Raw genomic sequence first — 15,807 nt, forward strand, 5'->3', positions numbered from 1 at the left:
CAGGCTTTGAATGGCCAGCCACTTTCCACTGCACAGTGATCGGCTGAGAGTAACCAATAGACTGTTGCAGGGAGTAAATAGGAAGGGTTGAGTTTTCTTCATTGGTTGAGGTTTTTTTCATTGTTTTTTTCAGAGCTATTTGATAAGCAATCTTATTCATTGTTTAGTTGTGTGTGTGACTTTTGGATCTCCAGATCTCCAAGTAAGAAAAAACGTGTTGTGGCCTAATTCAGACTTTAGGTTGTTATGATTAGCAGTTGCAGTGCAGCTCTCAGCAGCGAAACTCAGAAGACTGTTAAAATACAGCAGCAAGAAATTTAGACGAAGTTCACAGTGGCAACAAATACACTAGCATTTTTTTTTCTCTGGAGCTTTAGTAAGGAAGTTTTGTGTGGATTTATATTAAGTCTTAAATGTCTGCAATACATTTGGCAATGGAATGGTAAGAAGAATTTACGTAAAATGAGGGTCTTCATTTTGCAGTCAGAGTATTTGTCCTGAATAGCTTCCTATTTTCTCTGGACAACTGCTTTTTGTCATGGGCTGCCTGAAAAAAAAAATGCTGATAATCTGCATGTGATGTTCTTTCACAGGTCCCCAGCAGGGATGTCAAATGCCTTTTCACTTATATAGATGTGTGTGTGTGTGTGTGTGTATAAAATAAGTATTTATACATAAATATTTACTTAAATAATATATGTGTATAACTCCATCTATAGTAATATATCCAGAGTTTTACATACATATATAAATAAGTGTGTATATATATAGAGACCCCACACCTGGAACTGTATAAACAAATCATGTAAAAGTGATGTTTAAAGTCAAGTAAACTAAAACAGTGGTGTGTGTGTGTGTATATATATGTAATTTCAAAATGGAAAATTAAATTTGAAATTGTTAGATGTTCTCATGAGCTTTATTAGCTTGCGATAAAGATTTTTGTGTCTTAGCTATAAACAGCTGGTATGAATTTATTAAACAATGTGCGACTCCTTTAAAATGTGTTTCTTGTTTTCTGAGGGTTTTTTATTGCACTTTTTTCTGCAGTATTTTATACTTTGGGATTTTAGCCAATAAGTGTCTGGCTTAAAATAAATGTCTGCTATAATATTCCCTTGACGTATAAAAGGCAAGATATCCACAAGGATTTCCTAATGTCTCCTATTTCTGTTTTATTTCTTTGTGCTAGAAGTTTGCGTTGGACTAATTCTGAGTAGTTCTCTCTCTGTTGTGTTAAATAAATGCACATGCATATAGGACTGTGCTTTTCTTCATCTGGAATAGGTCTCGGCACCATCAGCATATAGGCCATAATTGGTTTGTTACTTTAATGCACATCAGAGCATGCTTATTTATCTGAAACATGCTGTTGTTTTTCACATCTTTAAAGTTGCCTTTTTCTTCCACATTACCAAAAGAACGTACCATAAGCACTAGTGCCTTTATACTTAAAAATGTGAACCCTTATTTGATGTAGCATGGTTGAGTTGGAGAAGCTTCTGCACCTTGATGCATTTCTTCTGTGTTTTCTCCTTGGGTGCTGAGCTGCATGCTCAAAGGAGAGCTGGCAGAAATGTAGCTTTGAGTCCCCAGCCTTTTTGGTTGCAGGTTATAATGTGAACAGAATTTTCTCACTTTTTTTTTTTTTTTTTTTTTTTTTTTTTAAATATGTGACACCTAAACGTGGCAAAACTTCCCGTGGGGAGTGGATGTGGTGGCTCTCATTGCTGCGTTTGGGTTTCACCTTGAAAGTGGACTTGGACAGTTTTTGCAGGGTATCAGTTTGGGCTGGCATTCCGGTGAGCTCTGCTCCCTGGACAGATGATTTGTGTCAATAAGCAATACTTGCAGTGTCTGAACTTGCCTCCATTTTCCTCTTTACTTATGTGGTGCAGCTTGTCGTTATCTCAATTCTTTGAAGCAAGCGTGTTGTTTCCTACCTGTTTGTGCATGCCTGGTTTGTTTCTGGATAGGGGAAAGTAAAATGATGACTAGTATATCATGAAGGATTCAATTTGTAGTAGCATTTTCTTTCTGCTGGCAGTCAGCTTTTGTCAGATGAGTTTTTGGTTCACGCTTCCCCACTTAACTGTCTCTCTGCTTTGCTTTCATATGTGGGACTGCTTCATTAGCTGCATTTCCTTCTCATTGCTGCCATGTACAAGGCTTTTCTTTCCTGTGAGACAGACTACAAGGCAAAAAAAATCAGAATACCTTTAAATGACACAGTATAACATATTACTCTATTTTGATTCCTAAATTGGATGTTCTGGAAAGCATGGGATGATTGCATAATGTTTGGTGCAGGAAAGCTTTATCCCATTAAGAAGGACTAAATCACAGACCATGAAAACCTTATGAGAACAAGATGACACACACTGGGCTACTAGGGTTATTGAAGAGATGGATGTTCAGCTAGTTGAACTAATTTTATCATCTGTAAATGAATAAAAATACTTCTGTTCAGGAAGGGAGAAAGTACACCATTATAGGCTCTGCAGACATCTTTATAAATATGGCCTTTACAGTATGGAAATTAATTTCTTCTTTGGAAGAAGCTGAGCTGGGCCCCTTTTGCCACTTCACACTTAAGCTCCCTAAGAGAAAACTGAATCTGCTTTGTTTCGAGTTTGTCCAGGAAGCCCCAGCAATAAACTTACTTTGAATTTTCCAAACTGTTTATTCCAAATGAGACAGGCACTTTGAAACTTCTGTTCTGATGCGAATCACGTGGCTCCTAAGGTCAACAGTCCAAAGTCATCGTGTGCTTTAGTTGTGGAGCTAATTTGCATTGGCCATCCAAAAACCCCAAACCCCACAACTGGAGGGGAGACTCTGCAGATCACAGATCCCAAAAGCTAAAGTAACTGTACAAAGTTTACATTGCATTTGTAGCTACATTTTCATTCTATTTCCTCTTTCTGTCTTTCTGAGAAATTAAGTAGGCAGTAATTTTTACCCACTGGCATATAGTCTCCCAGGGAGAAACCTGGATTAGTTCTGTAAACTCTCTGAACAGAAGAATAATCTTCAGAGAGAAGACAGCCAGTTAAAATAAATAGGGCTGTAAGGCACGCCGGCAGCATGAGAACACGACTGAGCTTCTTGAGAGAAGGCTTAGTGAAAGCTACTAATTTAGGGTCTTAAATATCTGCAGACATTCTGGCACTTGACTGTAAATCATTTTCCATCACTTAAGTATTTGGAAAGCATATATTTTTTGGAATTGCCCATGTTGTTCTTGCAAATACGAATTCAGCCATGATGTCTGAATTATTTTGCCTTAGTCCTTTGACAACTTGTTTTTTGACATTTTTACATTATTTCTTCTCCAGATCAGAACATTAGTTGTCTCCTGTTATTCAGGAAGTATTGCCCATCCCATCTCAGTGACAATCTTTTCACTTCTTTGTTCTTTTCAATGCTTCAAGTGGATTGGAAAAGTAAGACCAGATGCTTAGTCTTGTTAGATGCCGATAGAGCTACATTTGCACAGAGTATTTTTTTTTTAGTATTCTTTGTGCGAAGTGAGTGTGAATTTTGACTCACTTTAATAATCTTTTGAATTACAGTGGGTATTTCGACATTTTAACTTCGATGTCAGTACTTGAATAAAATGTTTTAAGCTACATGTAAAATACATGAATTGTAACAGAATTTGTTGCTGTATGTATAGTTAACTGCTTCCCTTTCACACTGGCAAGTTCAAAAGCAGGGATCGTTTTAATAACTGCTACTGAACTTGCAGTAATGATGAGGTACTGGTGTTATGACAAAAATTTAAGCTGAAGGCACCTGTTGTGAAGCCGTTTCTGCTTCCTTGCATCCTGCAGTGGTTGGGCTGTCATAAGGGAAGGAGGAGTGGTAGCAAAGGTAAAACCCACTCATGGAAGAGCAAAGCTGCAAGGAAACCATCATCAGTCAAGCCATGACAAGTGAGAGATGGCACCAGCTAATAGCCCTTTTGGCTTCGGCATGTGGAAACTGTTCCTGCTTATTATCAACCTGTTCTGGGGCAAACAAGGGAAGCTGAGGCCTGCTGCTTCTGCTTCACTCCCCTGGCATTCAAGTTGATCTGTTTAGTGTTAGTTGTTTGAAAAATAAAAGAGCATGTATGCAAAAAGCCTATCCATTGTGCACTTACCCTGTTTTGTAAACCTAATTTATATTTTTGAATCCTTTTCTGCACCAATCGAAATGTGTGTGAGAGTAATTTACACTACGTGATGCCTCCACCAATGGAAATGTGTGTGAGAGTAATTTACACTATGTGATGCCTCCTCTGTTTTTAGAAGCTAACATGCTCTCATGCTCCTCGGCAGGTGCGTAGCTCCATGTTTGATGCATGCAAGGATGGGTAAATTGAGTGATGTGTGTGTGTATATGCAACAGTTCATTTAAAGTGCAAAAGCAAGTTTGTTTGGTTGGTTGTTTTTTTTTTTTTGTTTGTTTGGTTGTTGTTTTTTTTTTTTTTTTTTTTTTTTTTTTTTTTTTTTGTGCAGGGCATTAGATACATTTTTAAGGTTGAAATGCAGTAAGAGGAAAATTTTAAGAACAGAGAGAGTTGAAACCATTTGTCTTTTTCCTAAAACTTGAACTCACAGGCATGCTCTGCCATGTTTGTGTAGAGGTAAAACTTTGTGTTAGTCTGACATAATTTCTGAATGTGGGACTACAGGTATATACACAGCTCAATCACATTAAAGTATATGTTGTTGTCAGGGTTACTGCTGAGAAGCATAAGTAGCACAACCGAGAATGAAATGCGAGACATGGTTTTGTGGATTCTTTGCTGGCAAAATGGCTGAATGCCTGTGGGCTCTCCCCATCCGTTTCCTGTGGGCTACGATGAGTCAAAGGGCTGGTTTGGGTCTGCTTCAGCCAAGCCACCACCACAGGGCAGCAAAGGGAGCTGCTGTACGTGGAGGGAAAGGGGCGAAGCAGAGCCAGAGGGACCGGGGGGTCAGGGCAGGAGGCATGGGTAACCATCTTGCCAGGACTGGGGTGGTGTCTGCTGTTGGCCAGACCAGGAAGTGTGGTTGGTACTTCGCCTTATACTTTTTTTACCTCACACATTATCTTCAAGGATTATTGGTGTTCTATGCACGCCTTGGGTTACAGCTTTATGAATCAGTGTGGAAGCACCTTTAAAGTGATGGGAAGAAAAAGCAGGGAAGTGAAAACGTGCAGGAACACGTGGGAGTACAGCCACATGGCGTGAGGTGAGGGCAGGGTCTCCTGGTGGGGATACATAGCAAAATACTCTGGTAATCAAAAGGGGTTTTGACCTAAGCTAATTTTGATCCTTGCTTGGTTTGGGGAAAACCTTTAGCTTATTCACAGGACTGTCTCATAACCCCTTTTATAGCTGGTTGTGTCAGCGGTTTCCACTGCAAACCCAGCATTAGGGTTCTTATAACTCTGGACTTTAAGATTGGCATGTACGTTCTTGATTTGGAAGCAAGTACTGAGGCTGTCTGTCTAATCTGTTGGCTATGTGAATAATATTGCTGTATTAAAGGCTGTGAGGAATATGATACGGCTCTCGGTTTCCACTGAGCGGAGGGGAAGCTTATTTGCCACAAAGAGCAGGTGCTCCCATGGCTGTTTTTCATGCAGAAGTGGTAAGCTGGAGCCTAAGTATCCCAAACCTGTCAGGAGTCCGGCGTGTAAGTCGGGTTTTTGCGGAGGTGAGGAAGGGCTTTGGCGAGCCGCCCTGTTAGGCAGGGCTCTCCGGAGCACCACGTTACCCTGTTCGTGCTCATGGTGCTCCGCGCTGCCGCCCCTGCGTGTCGCGTGGTGCTGGGGCCCACCCTTCAGGAGTCGGGGCGGACATGCACAACTCCTGTGAGGCAGCCAGGGCACCTACGGAGCACGGGCAGGCCCCCGGCCTTGTGTTTTGGTGCGAGCTTGTGTCTTTCAGATACACTGTAAGGGCGGCTGCTCTTGCAGCCATTCACCAAAGGGGTGCTTTCTAGCGTACTTTGAGCTCTACGTACATTCAACATCATGCAGTTAAAATACTGGCCCGTGGTGCAAGGTGGTACTCTGATCACGTGAAATGAGGTTAGGGGTAAACAAGGTAGTAACAGGTAACAAGTGTAAAGAGTAGCATAAAGTGTATTACAGCAGGGAGATGAAGCCCCTGTCATTTAAAAGTCTGTGTGAAAAGGCAAAGTATTATTTGATAAAGATGTTACCTGATTGCTTATCTTGTGATTCTGCAAAGTTCTCTTGTAATGTTCTTTTTGTATGTGGGTGTGTTGTGTTTGGTTGTTTTTTTGTGTGTTTTTTTTTTTTTTTTTTACTTATTTTAAATACTTTATTATAGGGAAGGACGTAGACTGAATGAGACGCAAGAGTGGTAATGAAACCAAGATCATTGTGTGGTTGACTTCTGCTTTGATTATCTGTGTCTTTTAAACTGAATTGCTGTAGCCAACCATGTATCAGAAATGCTCAAGGGTTAAAAACCAAGCTGGAGGGATGTCAGCTAGCCCAGGGAGTTTTAAATCGGGAGCAGGAATGAATTACATTGAGAGAAAGTTGCAGATGATGTTGAAGGATGTTTGTGTGATGGGGGGAACATTATTTACTGTCAGACTACGAAATAGTTTCTTTGGGAAGGTGGTTGTGATGCACTATCACACGAACTGGTTGCAGCTAGGATTGATTCAAGGCAGGCAGCATGGAAAAGATAAAAGACAGCTTCCATCTCTAATCAGGTAGACCTTTGTCTTATGAGTAACTGGAATTTAAGTATTTCATTTATTAGTGCATAAAAACTAAACAATGACAGTTGAGAGAAGAGATGCTTGTCAAGTTTTCTTAGTCACGTGAGGAAAATTAGGTGGGTTATATGTTAATTAGACACCAAGCAAGCTGAAAATTATATTGATTCAGAGATAGATGAACATGTATGTGCACACATGCAATTTTCCTAGAAAGGATGTTTCAAAATATGTCATTAAAGCTTGAGAGTAAAACAGCTATTTTTCTCCCTGTATTTTTTTGTTTAAGTGCTGGTTACTGCAAAACAAAACAATGGACTGGCTAAAATCTAGTTCAAGAAAACAGTTGTATTGCAGCTGTTTGCTTTTGAAAATCTGAGGTGTGGAACTGTGCTGAGATTACTTTGTATACTGTTGCTTTTGAAGTTCATCCTGTATCAAGAACGGCTTTACTTTTGTTTTATCCTCATTGGAATGTATTTTAGGACAATATTTGCAGTTTTGGAATTCTGATGTTTAAAACAACAAGAACAATGACAAAAAAATTTTTTTTTTGGTCAAACAAGACTGAAATCTACTATGAGGTGGATGATTTTATTTATGTTGATTAGAAGGCGTCCTGAGCATCTCAGGGTGACATAGGCTGGCTTTTGGCCATGAAGCTGACTGCTGCTGAGGGGCCGAAAAGAGGTTTGGTGCTGGGGGCTGTGGGAGTGATTGGCCTCAGCAGGTGCCTGATCACGAAATGTCTCCCCTCCTTGCCTCCCCCTCCATCTCCAAATGAGCTTCCCAGAGTACAGAGATGTGGAATTAAGCAGGAGGAAATATTTCTGGTTTGGCAATTTTGTAGCTTTGAAGTCTGCTATGGAACATCAAAAAAGAAAAGTCCCCTTTTTGTAACTGCAATTCATGCTCGATTTTAAAAACTTGCCTAATAATGTCAATACAGAATTAAAACAGATCCATCAAGCGTTTGGAGAATATTTGTGGTGATTAGGAGTTAGTTTGATTCATAGATAGCCAGATTTAGAATTTTAATGCTATATTCTTCTGTGCATACATCTTGTTGCATTGATTCCATTTGTTTGAACTTGTACGATTAATAAAGGTATGTTTTAAGGATACACTTTTTTCCTAGTAGGAATTAAGCATTAGGGTGCTGGGTGTTTTTTTTTTATTTTGCTTTTGCCCATCAGTTGACTAGTCTTTTGGTATTTAACCATAGGTAATGCTGTAGTTCACCAGTGACTGGTGTCAGATAATTTTATTAAACTGAGGTTAAATTTGCAGTTAAAGAACAAAATCACTCATACAGGACAAAACAAATGCAGTACAAAAGTAGTAATGATTTATAAATAGCATTTCAAAATTTTCTATGTATTAGCACCTACATCTTTTTATATCTTCTGCATCTGTCGGATTTTTCAAAGTCTAGGTGAAAAAAAATGAAATAAATAGACTTAATATCCATTGTGACAAGGAATATGGTGAACCTTCCTTTTAGTACTGGTTTGAATATGTACACAGTTTTGCATGCGTAATCCCCAGTACGCATATGATTTATTGTTTGTAATGGTATTCAGAGTTATGGAGTCTAAGTGTCAAAAATGAGGCTCCTGGGGTATAAATATGTCTGCAGTCTGGAAAAGATCCTTAATTATTTCAGGTGTTCTGATTCCTCCTGTTGTGTTCAGGGTAGATGTTTGTTTATTCTTATATACCAGTTCTTGTGATTATATTCCTCTTGCACCTGTGGTAAAACTTGTAGCTTCAGTCCCACTTCATTATAGATGCTTCACAAGCCAAGGATGCTGGCTGGTCTTCTCAGGGAAGACTTGTGCTTCAGCTGAGATTTCCTAGAAGTGTCAACCTCACCTCTCTTGGTTAGTCAGATCTCTTATCCCAAATCAGTAGGTGTTACTTGGAAGTTTTATGCCCTATACCTAGATAAGGAGATTACTACTCTGGCACCTTGTGTGGGTGCAGTTCTGCATACTCTTGTCCAGCAATTTGTTTGTTCAAAAATGTGTGTGACAGCCTCACCTATAAGGCAGATTCAGTCCCCTGCCTGCATGGCAGCTATGGTGGACATAGCCATGAGTTCGTCATGCTTCTTGGGACATGTCGGGGTTTTTTTTGTCATCTCCAGGGTGTGCTTTCCGGCCATATTTTTAAGGGATTTTCAGCCTGTGGTCTTGCTGAAATGATTTTACAGCTCTCTCCCACGTATGCTTGTAAGAGTGATCTCTTGAAAATCAGGTGAATAGTTGTGGGTGGTTGTGTGTTATCTACCTGAACCAAACAAAAAAGTTGGGTTGTTTGGTGGGTTTTTTTTTGCTTGCTTGTTTTTAATCTATGAATTTGTTTTATTTTATGCTTCTGTGGATGGTAAGGCCCCCCACCTCTCCATGAAAACAGTTACCCAGAAGCCTGCTTTTGAAGTCTTACTGCTGAATGCGTGTAGGTGGCTTTTTTCTTTTTCCATTGCAAATTAAAATGTGTGAGCATCATGCGCATTTGCGTAGGTTTGGAGAAAGCTAGATTTTATTCATATGGAGAGTTCAATCACAAAGCGCAGTAATCCATTTGACCTTTTGCTTTTAACGCCCTTACGTTCCTTTCCCTTTTCCAGACCTTGCTGACAAATGTCAGCATGCTGTAATGTATCGGTTTAGGGATCTGTTTATGGCAGGTTCCACCCCTCACCCAAAGGTTTAAGGAGCTTCCCTATAAATAGCTATGTTGGTAATAGCCTTCTATATGCTGATGCAGTTCCCTGATCTGTATTTTATAGTAGCCAGGTCTCTTAACTCAGAATTTGGGTGTAAACACCAAATTTTGGATGAATTTTGTCTTTGCTGTTGAAGTCTTTTGTAAAAGAATGCACTATACATGTTGTAATTCTGATGAATTTAGCAAGTCAAAAAGTTTTTTCTGAAATCAGTGTATCTCCTTTTTCCATTGTCTTCTACTCTTCTTCCTTGCATGGGATTTGCTCTGCTAATCTTCCCTTGTTAGCACCCTTTGGTTTCAACTCGGGGTAAAACTGCTGTGTTGACCCGTAACGCTGAGGGACTGGCTGCTGTTTTGAATCTGAAGAGGTGACAAGTCTTCTTACATCTCAGGCTTCCCCTTTCATTAGAAAAATGTATTTGCTAGCATAGGATTAACACCAAATGGAAGGATTTTTCTGGTTTTGTTTGAATTTTTGGCTATTGTTTTTAGTTGCTGAAGATTGCTACTGCAAATGTCTGTGGGACACAGGCTGATGTTGAAAAACACCAGCTGTGATCCACTGAATGAGAAATTTCCCACTTTCAGTCTATATATTGTCAGATGATACATTTTTGGAGTATTGCATTTGCATTTGTCTTGCAGCATTAGGCAATACTTTTTCCTCAGTTAAATTATTTGTCTTCAGATGCTGTCCGATACATGTGGTGCAGCTGTCATGTATTACAGTCTCTGAGATTTTAGGAAAGCCTTAACCATATCAGGTAGGCTGATGGAACTCTTTCCACAGGTTTACCAGCAGGTGACTGTTCATACACAAATGCAAAGACTAAGTCACTAGTATTTCATGTATTGCTAGCCCTTTGCCACATACAGTTTTCAAGACCTAGCCTCACTTCCCCTCTTGTAGAAGTGAATTGTGTGGAGACTGGTGACTGTACCTTGTGGTTGGTCATTGTCAAAAGGAACCACAAGGAACAAAACTGTTAAAGAAAAACAGGGACGAAAGCCTTCCTTCTGCCTCCCTTTGAGAAGCCACGTGCTAGAGCACAATTGTGGCCCAAGGTGCACTCCACTTTTGGAAATAAAGGCGATGTAATTCTGCTGTTTGCAGCATCTCCCTAAAAATGTAGCAATTTTTTCAAGGAACAGACTCATGCTTGCAGGCAGAGGAAAGAGTTGGGAGGTTTTCTATGCATAGCACAAGCAGTTACAACTTCTCTGTTGTAAGATAGGAAATACATCTGGAAACAGAGGGAATTTGCACCATCCAGGACTGCTCTTTGAAGCCAGCTATAAAATGATTAGCAGATTGAGGACCACGGTTATAAATCAGTGTGTAGATTGTACAATGTGTTGCTTTATTTCTATTTCTGTTCTTGGGAATGAAGCTAGTTGAGATTCAGTGGCATCAGATGAAAAGATTAATTTATTGTTAATCAGGGTCAATAATGTGAATTTTTAAAGGGTTTCTGCTTTCAGACTACTTCATTCGAGTGGACCAAAGGCAGCTGAGCTGAACTTTGGCACAGTGACCTTGATCAAAGAGGCAGACTGCTCAAGAGGCCTTTCTTATTCTGGTCTGAATATACTGTGGGTCACGGTGGGCTATAAACCTAATGAGAGAAAGGCAAAACAAAGTCCTGTAACTGGTCTGCCTGGGATGTTGAACTTATGACTTCCTAGTAGCTGCAGCTGGGGAAAAGTCAGCTTCATTATTAATGAAGTTTTTCATGCATGTGACCAGTCATTGACAAATACATAAACTTTGAAGAGATTGTTTACAAGGAAAATCTAGAATAGAAAAAACTGGTTTACAGCCTTTATCTCTCCTCTTGTGAGAAAAATTTCTTATATGAAGAGAGAAGAGCTTGGGACTTGGCATCCAGGAAACTATGTGTGCCTATCCATCCTGCTTGTGTCTCCTGGTGAACGTGCACAGCTTCTAGCCAGTCAAGTAGAAGTGGCGTTTGATTTGGAAAAATAGACAATACTGTGCAATGCTTTTCCTGTCATTCAAGTGAAATAAGAACAAGAACCTATAAATACTGCTTTACCAGAAAGAAAGATAGTGCAGCAACTTTCACAGGGATGTACGCACAAAGGAGAAAAGATACATTTTCTTTTCCTTTATGAAACAGCACTGTGAATAAGATATTGTGATCCTGTGTTCAGTGAATATAAACATAAACCATCCAAGTTTCTCATCCACCATTCTTGCAATATTTCAGCTTAACGATGGTGGCAAGGCAGCCCGAGCACACGTGGGGATAGGTGATGTGGTTCTCACCATTGATGGGATAAGCACGGAAGGGATGACTCATCTGGAAGCACAAAACAAGATCAAGGCATGCACAGGCAATTTGAACATGACTCTGCAAAGGTAAGATACCTTTTTCTTAAATAAAAAAAAAAAAACAAACCACAAGTATTAATCATCATCGTAACAGTTCTTTGGAGCATAAAAACATGTAAGTGGTTTGGCAAAGTGCATGGAGTTAAGCAGCCGTGATTAAAAGATAATGCTTCTGTAGCCTGAAATGTGTCTTGATTTATAGCATTTTAGAAAACTTATTAGATATTAATTATAAGAGTTGACAAAGACCTTGTCCAGCCTTCTGCCACCTGCTCTACTTTGAATGAAGTCTAGTTAGTCTTCCTTTGGAACTTCAGTTTTGTTAACGCTTGTTTAATTAAAAACAGGCCTCATCCAGGCTTTTTCCCCTCCCCTGACTGACTAGGGCCACTTCTTTTTTGGGTCAAGTCCTACATTGTCATTTTTATTGGGAAACAGAATGATGGATTTAAACAGCTAACCTCTGAGTTATACAGATTAAAATATTGCAGCTCAGAGTCACAGAGAGATGTTTACCGAAGTAATACTACCATTTCACAAAGCAGCAGCCTCCCTTTGCTAATTGCAGCATCTACTATAGAAGTTACACCTTGGGTCAGTCTCATTCCTGAAACGTATAGTTTATTGAATCTCAGCATACCTCTGTTAGCCTGGGGCTATATTTTGGGAGGGGTTGGAAGAAGGGAGCAGGATGCTTATGTGTAGGTTTTTGGAATTGAAGCAGGAAGAGCAGCAGCACAAGCAAGAAATTCCTTCAAGCTCTCAAAAGTCTCACAGGGCTAAATATTGACTTTCATTAGAAGACTGCTATTTTTATTTAATGATGTGAGTGAGCATCTTGGAGGAGGATTGGCCTCTGAAGCCATCACATAATGAGAACCATTTTTTCTTGTTATCAGAGAAAATAACAGCAGTTGCACCCTGTGATTGCTGTTTGTGCGTGCCTTCAGCAGTGCAAAGTTCCTCGTTGAATGGTTGAGGGCCATAACGGTATCTCTTCACCAGTTACTACTTGTAATAATTTTCTAGCAAATTATCCTGCACATAATGAAAGGACCACCTCTCTAAGAGTTCATCAGTGTAAGAATAAAATAGATGATACGGTTGTAGGTCTGACATACATCCGGTTCTCCAGGGTGGTGGTGCTTGTTCTCAACCCTAAGTGATAGGTAGTCGAATGGTTGTGTGAGTGCTTTATTTTATAAGGGGCTGCAGTTCAGCCCTGCTTGTTTCTTGTTTTTCCTGTTGTCTTTCTGTACTTTGGTCCTTAGCTACCCTTAATAAGAGATTCCTTTTGTTCAGTCTCTGAGGAAAGGAGTATCTTGTGGTGTGGTGCATGCCTAAGGTATCTTCTCAAGTGAAACTTGTAAAGGTGTCATTAAAATTTTCTTGATGAAACAGAGGTATTATACCAGCTCATCAGAAGAATCATGCATTGTATCTAGTGTGTCACTTGCCTTTCTGTCTTCCAAGGAGGCACACAGATCATTTAGAAATGTACTTTCCAGGAGCCCACTGAGTCACTCCAGCAGGCAGCTGGGAGTGTGGGGGTTTGGCCCACTTTCTCCCATCACCATAAATTGATGGGCAGGGTTAATATCAGATACAGGAAAGGAATAGCAGGTGTGTCTCATTCAGGCAATAACTTGTCTGAGGCTGCTTCTGGTTGGGTGCAGGGATGAGTGGTTTGAAAATTGAATTAATCATGAGTTAGCCCGGTCCTCTCCTGTTCTCACCCTTCCTATCCAGTGTAGCATCTGACTCACCAGCGTCAGCTACCTGACAGCTGAAGGCTAAGTCAGGATCAGACTAGTAGAGATCAAAGGAATAGCCTCAGCCCCAGCATCTGGGAGTGGGACACATGTCCTCTCTTGTGGCTCTGCTGGTCTGTAGTCCCATGGTCTCAGCTGTTTTGAATTCTGCCCAGATCCCATGAAACCAAAGCTGTAGACTGTGCTCTCCCAGTGCCTCTGCCTGTGGAAACTTCCTTGCTCTGACTGCTGTTTCACAGGACATTTGTTTTGGTTGTTTATTTGTTCTTTGTAGCCTGGAAGAAAGCACTTCTTAGAGGCAGACTGGCTCACGCTAACTGCAGATGCTGGCTGCCCATGGGAAGGACAGCTTGAGAGTATAAACAGGGTGGCAAGATAAGCCATTTTAATATTGAAGGATCTCCATAATTCTTCTGTTCCTGCCTCTTCTCCCAAAACAAAACCAAATTAAATAACATATTTTGAGCTGTTATTGTTCACATGCAAGATTAAAGAGATGCTGTCAATGTGCAACAATGTTGGCCTTCAAAATACGAGTTGGTGCCATAGATGGGAAAATCTAAGACATATTTTGGTTTTACTGCTTTTAATAATCTTTTGGAGGTTTTGCACTTCTCTGAGCTTTTATCTGCTTCCACACAGACTACTGATAGTTTGAACTACAATGCAAAAATGTTGAGGTTAGTCTTGAGATGGTATGTAAATTCTTAGGTACTGCCCCAGTTTGCTGCTGCTTTAAAGGAACACAATGATCAGTTGGTAAGCAGTGGTACTTTGAGGTCCAAGGAAATTGGGAGTGTTATGGCTTGAGCTAACGGCTTTTGCACTGTAAGCGCATCGATGTGGTGCTTTATGAAAAGTGCTAAAGAACTCATTTTGATCAAATTAGTCATAGGAACCAGAATATATTTTGTAAATTGCATTTGGTATGTTTATGGTGGTAGCATTGAGTGGCCTTTATTCATGATAAATTGTAAGAAGTACTGTGCACTCATTCATGGATGCCTGCTTTACTCTTGATCAGTTACAAATTGACACAGATTCATGTAGAATATGTGGGAATTAATACAGTGGTGCAGATTTAAGTATAATGTGAAGATAACGGCAATATGGTGAAAAATTGCTGGGCATACCACCAGCCTCACGGTATGTCAGAAACAGGGCTGGCTGTGCTGTTTGCTAGAGAGGGACTAACCAAAATAATCAGGTGGCTTTTTAGGGGCTTTTTGGTGTGTGTTGTGAGGATCAAAATGACAGCTGGTAGAAAAGCAGTGGTACACCCCAGGGATTAGTAGGCCAGTGAACCTGAGTGGGTCCCATCTGAGGTTGGAGGGCTCTCGCATCCCAGTTTGCACAGTGGTGGGGGCACGGCGACAGCTTGCCTTTTAAAAGCTACAAAGAAAACCTTGTCAGTCTGTGTGGCAAAGGCGAGAGAGGAAATTCTTTATGATCAGCTTTCTTACTGTATATATTGTAACTTGATATGCTTTTGTACTGATGGTCAGGTTTTCACTTGACTTCCTCTATTCTTTATGTGCAAAGTGGAAAAAATAAAATTAAGAGAAACAAAATAAGGGGCAAGAAGTAGCTTGCCTGGAGGGTTGGAAGGGATAGTTAAAGCAATGTCTTCAAAAACTTTACTTAAAGGTTTAAAGCGCTATATTTATGGAGGCAGATGTGCATGTACCTCTTGTGTAAAACCAGTTTAGTTGTTTTGTAACTTGTCAATGAATGTTGGCAAAATATTTGAAGGAAGAATAAAAGGTCCTTTTTTTCCTGTGTAAGACAATTTCACAGCTTGGTTTTTAAAATACGGAGTTGTTCTTTGCCCCTGAAAAAAACTGGAATTGCAGCTGTCAATTGAAAGTTCACTTTACTTTGAGATTGCTTAAATACAAGTAGATAAAATTGTGTTTGCCAGCCATGTACAGTAGTAGGTGCCTAACATTTGCATGTGTTGGCAAATATTTTCAGGTATATGTATTTAAAACTAATTAGTTCTGTAAACAAGTCTCACTGTTTAGTGTGAAGGTCACATTTTTTTTTAAATGTGAAATAACATGCCAAAATTAGAATTTTATTTGCTCATTTTTCATTTTAGATGTGGCTTAAAAATATGGAGTGTGTTTTTCTTTTTTTTCTTTTTCATTTTGCAAACTGTGATTTTTAGCTTCTTGATAGTATTTTGTTTTGTTTATCATAGGGAATTTTC

The 15,807-nt window shown here is 39.8% G+C and overlaps 1 protein-coding gene across 11 annotated transcripts in view; it reads left to right on the top strand.

The window, feature by feature from the left end:
* Nucleotides 1-15,807, top strand: part of PDLIM5 (PDZ and LIM domain 5) — a 134,625-nt gene that overhangs the window by 31,525 nt on the left and 87,293 nt on the right. For 10 of the 11 annotated variants that reach the window (XM_042807818.1, XM_042807820.1, XM_042807816.1 and 7 more), the window contains exon 3: nt 11,699-11,850. In XM_042807818.1, the coding sequence (XP_042663752.1) occupies nt 11,699-11,850 (152 nt within the window). Of the gene's footprint in view, nt 1-9,127; nt 9,195-11,698; nt 11,851-15,807 lie in introns of those variants that run through there. The other variant, XM_033004485.2, reaches the window with a different exon arrangement.

The sequence above is a fragment of the Tyto alba genome, unplaced genomic scaffold (assembly GCF_018691265.1).
Source record: "Tyto alba isolate M040663 unplaced genomic scaffold, T.alba_DEE_v4.0 Super-Scaffold_6, whole genome shotgun sequence".
Taxonomy (NCBI): domain Eukaryota; kingdom Metazoa; phylum Chordata; class Aves; order Strigiformes; family Tytonidae; genus Tyto; species Tyto alba.